The sequence below is a fragment of the Arachis ipaensis genome, chromosome B01 (assembly GCF_000816755.2).
Source record: "Arachis ipaensis cultivar K30076 chromosome B01, Araip1.1, whole genome shotgun sequence".
NCBI classification, from domain to species: domain Eukaryota; kingdom Viridiplantae; phylum Streptophyta; class Magnoliopsida; order Fabales; family Fabaceae; genus Arachis; species Arachis ipaensis.
In genome coordinates this window covers 52,410,163-52,416,682 of record NC_029785.2, presented here as the reverse complement: position 1 = coordinate 52,416,682, position 6,520 = coordinate 52,410,163, and the positions used below count along the sequence as shown (strand labels likewise).

General features: G+C 37.2%; 2 protein-coding genes across 6 annotated transcripts in view; one reads left to right on the top strand and one right to left on the bottom strand.

The window, feature by feature from the left end:
* The window catches only part of LOC107630418 (nudix hydrolase 14, chloroplastic), a 3,467-nt gene extending 407 nt beyond the window's left edge, over positions 1-3,060 (top strand). The window contains exons 2-7 of one of the 4 annotated variants that reach the window (XM_021121428.1): positions 805-917; positions 1,056-1,157; positions 1,699-1,791; positions 1,887-1,979; positions 2,048-2,146; positions 2,606-3,060. In XM_021121428.1, the coding sequence (XP_020977087.1) occupies positions 805-917; positions 1,056-1,157; positions 1,699-1,791; positions 1,887-1,979; positions 2,048-2,146; positions 2,606-2,842 (737 nt within the window). In that variant the 3' untranslated portion in view covers positions 2,843-3,060. Of the gene's footprint in view, positions 1-804; positions 918-1,055; positions 1,158-1,698; positions 1,792-1,886; positions 1,980-2,047; positions 2,147-2,580 lie in introns of all 4 variants that reach the window. The other 3 variants (XM_016333537.2, XM_021121436.1, XM_021121431.1) reach the window with 3 other exon arrangements.
* The window catches only part of LOC107630410 (copper chaperone for superoxide dismutase, chloroplastic/cytosolic), a 3,560-nt gene continuing 583 nt past the window's right edge, over positions 3,544-6,520 (bottom strand). Inside the window, exons 3-6 of one of the 2 annotated variants that reach the window (XM_021121423.1) lie at positions 6,379-6,451; positions 5,994-6,215; positions 4,404-4,627; positions 3,544-4,271 (exon numbers count right to left, since the gene is read on the bottom strand). In XM_021121423.1, the coding sequence (XP_020977082.1) occupies positions 4,008-4,271; positions 4,404-4,627; positions 5,994-6,215; positions 6,379-6,451 (783 nt within the window). In that variant the 3' untranslated portion in view covers positions 3,544-4,007. The remainder of the gene's footprint in view (positions 4,272-4,403; positions 4,628-5,993; positions 6,216-6,378; positions 6,452-6,520) is intronic. The other variant, XM_016333524.2, reaches the window with a different exon arrangement.

The following is a 6,520-nucleotide window of genomic DNA, read 5'->3' as shown; positions in this document are numbered from 1 at the left end:
CCCCTTCCCCCCTTCCCCCCTTTCTTTTTTTCTTTTTTGCGAGTTTTTTAATGTACCAAATATTCTAGGAATAGAGAGTAGTAGTACCTATTAATTTGCATGAGGTTGCTAGTTATTTTCTCTGTTGTTGCGATCCATATGAATTGATGAATGACTGGAATAACGTTGCGTAGTTCGAGGCAATTGAGTCGGGGAGGCGCAAGAGCAGAGCAGGCACGAGAGCTGCTTGGGCGTTGCTCAAATAAGAGGCATCTTTGCCAAATGCAGGCCTTCATGCTTACCACAGGTCTTGTTGAAGATGACATACTTCTCTCGCGATTCATATACGCCTCCGCGTCGCTTGGTTTTCCCTCGTATGCCTACTCCGTATTTTCCAACACCCACACGCACTGCCCCAGCATCTTTGTCTACAACAACATTATATGGGCTCTTTCTTCCTCCAATCCCGCTCTTGCCTTTTCAATCTTCAACTCTATTCGTCGCCTTAGCCTCAGGCCCGACTCTTATTCTTTCCCCTTTGTACTCAAGGCTGTCCTCTGCTTAGTAGATTCACCAATTGCCCTTTCCCTTGCTTCCCAAATTCACTCCCAAGCTGTTGCTGCTGGGTTGAACTCCCATCATGAAGTGGCTGCGTCCCTTGTTCGCGTGTATTCCTCCTGTGGCCGTTTGTCTTGCGTTCGGAAGCTCTTCGATGAAGTCCCACTCTCTTCCAGGTATACTTCCCTGTGGAATGCTATCCTTGCTGCTTATGCTAAGGTGGGTGACATGACCACTTTTGGTTTGGTTTGGTTTTTGTTGTTTTCCATTGCAGGAATGCTATTGATTCCTCTTTATTCAAGCAATGGTTGCATAACTTGCAAAGTGAGACTGGGATTCTAGCTGATGGCACCTTGGCTCTGAGACAAGTTCTAATTCAGGTAATTGCATCATCAGTCTTAAAAAAGTGGATATGATTTCTGATAATTAGGCCTTGTTACGTGGTAATTTAAGTAAATGACTAACCTGTTAGTCTTCTGGTCTTATTCATGTTCTCAAATCAAAATCAACGAAACTAGTTGGACTCCTTTTGGTGTAAACAGGGTGTAGACATGTTTGGAAAGCGCATTGGGTTTCTCAAATTTAAAGCTGACATTTATGACAAACAAACGGGGAAGAAGGTATTGGATGATTTACATAATAGGTTCTATAAGCCAGTCTATGTTTCCATTTTCATGTGTTAATTTTAGCAAAGGGATATGAACTAGCAGACATTTTACCTGTTATGCTCTATATATTATTCAAAAATAGCTTCTTGTTCTTCAATATCCAAAAATTGGATTCCTGAATATGGCAAGCAATGTATTAACAGTATTTGATCCATAGGCATACCACATTCTGAGCTATGTGGTATCTAAAATGCACAACTATTAGGATCTTTTGCTTCTTACCTTATGTTCTCAGGCATCATCATTCCTCTTTTGCTTGTAATTTCTTTGCACTTGCAATCTTCAACATCTGCCTGAGGTCTCATGTAAGTCAGATTCCTATATTCATGAGATGGGTATCTCACATCCATGTGCATATAATTCCCACAAACCAAATATGCCTGGCATATTAGATGGCTGTGTACCAAATATCTCACTGTTTTATCTATCCACACTTTTTAACCTCGCACCTGATGCTGATTTCTTTCTTTATAATAAAGTAAACCGTGATTAGGTTCCAGGTATTGTATTTGCAAGAGGACCTGCTGTGACTGTGTTGATACTTCTGGAATCAGATGGTGAAACTTATGCTGTCCTTACTGAACAGGTTCTTAGATGTTGGATCCTTGCAGACAGAACTATGTTCTTTTCAAACATTTTAACTAGAGTTCCATATTATGCTTATTATTTTTTATTTATCAGGCAAGGGTTCCTACTGGAAGAATTATTTTGGAATTGCCTGCTGGAATGTTGGATGATGACAAGGGTGATTTTGTTGGCACTGCAGTTCGTGAGGTCTGTCTCTGTCTCTGTCTCTGTCTCTCTATACAATTCTCTTCATGGCTTAGTTGTGCCTCTGACAGGTTGAAGAGGAGACTGGCATAAAGTTAAAACTTGAAGACATGGTTGATCTCACTGCTTTCTTGGATTCTTCAACAGGATGCAGATTTTTTCCCTCACCGGTATACCTTAAGCATTCTGCATCGACCTTATTGCTTTATTGGTTTTGCAAATAAATAATTTTGTCGCTTGAAAAAAGAGCTAATAATGCATCTACTGCTTTATAGTTGTGCAATAATTTAGTTTGGTATTTTGAGCGTGTTATTGTACTTTTAGATTTGCATTTACCAATCAGTGAGCATTCAATTCAATTTCTGGCTGTGGTTCAATCTAACAGTATTTGATAATCCTCGCTTATGGGTCTTATTTACTTATATTAAACTGTAGTTTATTCTTAGCTCATGAATTTTGTTATATGCACGACTTAATTTCCACTTTTTAAAAAATATAAAATAACAAAGTAGATTTTTAATTCACGAACTTCTGAAATTATCTGGATACTGGAATCATAATTTGTGCATTTCACATATAAAGTTTGCTCTCATTACTTCATTAGGGGGTGATCTTTTCACTTATTTTAGGGAGGGTGTGATGAAGAGATCAGTATCTTTCTGTACCGAGGGCGTGTTGACAAAGAGATCATCACACAGCTACATGGGAAAGAAACCGGCCTTCGTGATCATGGGGAGCTGATTAAGGTACGTGTAGTACCATACAAGAAACTGTGGCGCACCACGGCAGATGCCAAGGCTTTGGCGGCTGTTGCACTGTTTGAAATGGTTACCAAGGAGGGGCTATTGCCTCCTTCACCAACCTAGCTTAGTAGCCTTTCTTGGTATACTGCTTTAGAAAACATAAAACGAACTAGGTAAAGAGCTTGTAGAAAGAATTTGGTTATCGTTGCCTTTTGTATGCAGTGGAGCAACGTCGTACTTTGGAGGGTTTTTTTTTTTCCCCCGAATTGAATCAAGTTCCTCTAAAATGAAAAATTGAAAATCTAATTACCCTTGAATCAATGTAATGAGACTTGTACTTATATTCAACGGTAATCAATTTTTTATTTTATTATTTTATAACTTTTCTCACTTTATATTTTTTTTAATCTATATCGAGCCAGTTATGCGAATTATTGTCACTTCGTAATGTACCTACTCTTTTATATATCTTGAAGACCAAAAAGCCACCCTCTGTAAAGTTTGCTTACTCTTAAAAAGGTGATCATTCTGGCACACCGTAACCAAAATGGACATGTTGACCAAATAAAACAAATCTCAGAAAATGAGGAGTTAAAGGCTTTGCTGCTATGATTGTAACTTGCTCACTATAACACAGCAAATCACTCGGGTTCAGTAGAATGAAGAAAACTAAAAGCAAATGGCAAAAACATAGAAGTTAACCAATCATGCTATTACAATACTGATGTACCTACTCTTTCAATGTTTTTAGCACAATACGGAGTTATTTTCTTATATAATTTGCTTATCCAAATCACAAAGGCACTCCCATCCTCGAGTCCTTAAACAAAAACTATATATTACCTTTCTTCTTTTTTCATGAAAAATAAAGGTTTTGCAGTAATCTTTCTACATCTTTCCCAGAAAACCTGTAGCATTCAAGGATCTTGAAGAGTTACATGAGATGTGCACGGATTGACTCAATTGAGTGAATACACTCTGTAGTTTGTGACTACTCAATGCACTGCCATAGTCCCATGATTACGCCTAAATATATTGCCTCATAACCCCACTAATATGATGGGCACGAAGAAATTATTTGAGTACCTAACCTTTATAAGTGTATAATTTATTATGAAAAATTGAAGTATAAGCTCACAGAATGTTACAAACTTACAATGATGCACTAACCCACAAAACGTGACAATAGTGTACAAACCCTAAAAAGCATAAAGGACTACAGGGTGAAGAGGCATCTGAATCACAATCCGTTGGTTTTCACTTTTCAGGGAATTACTTTTATATGGATTCAGACCTTGCTTGTGACAAAATCTCTGTCACTTGCCTCCCAAATGGTGGTGCCATCACATGTACAGAGTTTTTTGTAGTTCTCTCCCACCCCTGCACTTCTGGCGATTACAGCAGCAGCTATACCATGTTCTGATTTGTTTTCAGTTGCATATACAACCACTGATCGTCCAATAAGATCACCTACCTTGAGCTTTTCTTTGACCCCAGTGTAGAAGGCTTCGCCCTTTTCGTTAGCTTCTAATGTTCCCAGGTCGCCAAGTGGCTGAGGGTCAAACCAAGCAACTTACATTAGTGTTTACAAATATCTATATATCAGTTGTTAATCATTAAGAGATAAAGGTTTATGCCAAATATCAAGAAAAATATATGTCCACAGGTCATGTAAAAAGCAAACCTGTTTAGCATCTTCCCCGTCTGTTGGATTGTATACTTTACCAGTGCTAGCTGCACCTCTAGTCAGGTCCCCATACTCATTAATGGACCAACCATGCTTTCCTGGTGACAAACCACTGAAGTTGGCTTCAATCCTAGCTAGTTCCATGTTTACTTGAGCTAGGCGAACAACTCCAAAAATGTCTGGACCTTTGAATTCAGAAACAGCGGCAGATATTAAGAAGTCTGTAAAGCAAAAGAGAGATTTGGTTGAATCAAAACTGATGTCACAGCTGAAACAACAAAAAGGAAAGTAAAACATTGTTGGAAATTCCATTAATTGGACTAAGTTACTAATAACAAATTCAATGACAAGATTATTAAATGCAAGGAGATCTAGAGACCTCACACGACAAAATAAGATCATCTGCAAGCCATTCTAGTGAATAGGCATAGAAAATGATCCAGCATGGGAGGATCATCAAGTTTAGCAGGCATTATATTTTCTTAAGGAAACAAACTTGGACAGATGTTTACAACTGACAATCCTACTGTTCTGCTATATGTCAATTCATCAGTTTTCTTCATTTTCTTGTTTTGCTTTTAATCTTGTAGTTTTCTTTATTTTCACAAAGAGCTATTGATAATACATGTATTACAAAAGGTACAATAGCTCCCATTTCATGTATGAATAAAATGTCTAAACAAAACAAAAATAATATTTCTCAAAAATAATAACTTCTTTTAATACAACAATAACAAAGCCTTCCCCCATTGGTTAGTGGTTACATGGAGCAAACAATGCCATTACATCCCATCATAAACAATATCTATAAATAAGTCATTCAAATCAAGATCACATAAGATCTATATCTTCAGAAAAAAATTTTCAGAACAAAAGAAACTGATAAAGAATAGAAACGTTATTGGAGACAATAGTGTCCCAGATAAGATCATTTCCAATAAGATCATTTTCAATCATCAACCTCTTAACATATATATCTACAGAAAATGGGGTTTAGCAAACATATAAAATTAAGTCTTTAGTGCTACTGCCAAATTGTTAAGAAACTGTGTAAAGTGAGAGCCAAGTCTTCTAATGCATGCTCTAGTTCATTAGACTATGAATTCAAAGGAGGTAAAGACAAATACAGGCCAAACCTAGTGTGTCATGAAAATGGAAGCATTAACAATCCTATCAACAATAATGAGGGATAGAAGATGCGCCCCCAATATAGATGTATCAAGATCCATTTTTTCACCTGATCTAATAAGGATTGCTCAGGGTTGAGCCTGATAGGCAGAACAGTTGATCATATCCATCAACATACTAGCATCATTTCATAATTATCTTATTCTACTACCCTTCATAATAAGAGGTATTATTGTAATTAGAAGTTAATTGAAGTTTGTTATCAGTAGTTACTAGTTCAGAAGTTGGTTTCTCCAATATTCCTAAAGGCCTAAGGGTTTAGGGTTCATGCACAAAAAAATTACTTGACGCAAAACTGGTCATACTCATTATACTTGTTACTCAATACTCATCAAGTAGAATAAAGTGATAAAATTTCCACTGATAAATCATAACCAAGCGAGAAATCTACTAGCAAACCTTCAGGTGTTCCCTGTCCGATTAATCGGGCTTTTCTACCAGTCTGTTCCAAAGCTTCAGTCATGGTCTTCACTGGAGTCGAACCACGAATCCTAACTACCTGATTGCTCAAGTCCACCTCTACATCCTTCACTCCTGCAGAAAGTTGACAAGACCAGTTTGACATAAATGATGAACACTCCAGTGTAGGATGCCATAACTGAAATTTGTGAACTGATATATCTAAAATGAAAATGCATTTAGTAGTATATCCGTAGAAAAAAATAAATTCCAATTCATTAAATTACTCCAAAATCCAAACAGGTTGGTCACTTGTGAATAGAAATTAATTGCACTAGCCGATCCAGAGGTTCAAAGAAAACATTCATCAGAACAGAACACGTACCATTGATGGTCTGCAACTTGTTTTTAACAGCATTAACACAACCTTCACACTTCATATCCACCATGTACTCCGTCTACACCAAATCAGAAGATCGGACAAATTAACTAAACCAATTCCATTACAAAGAATCTATTCCCAATCC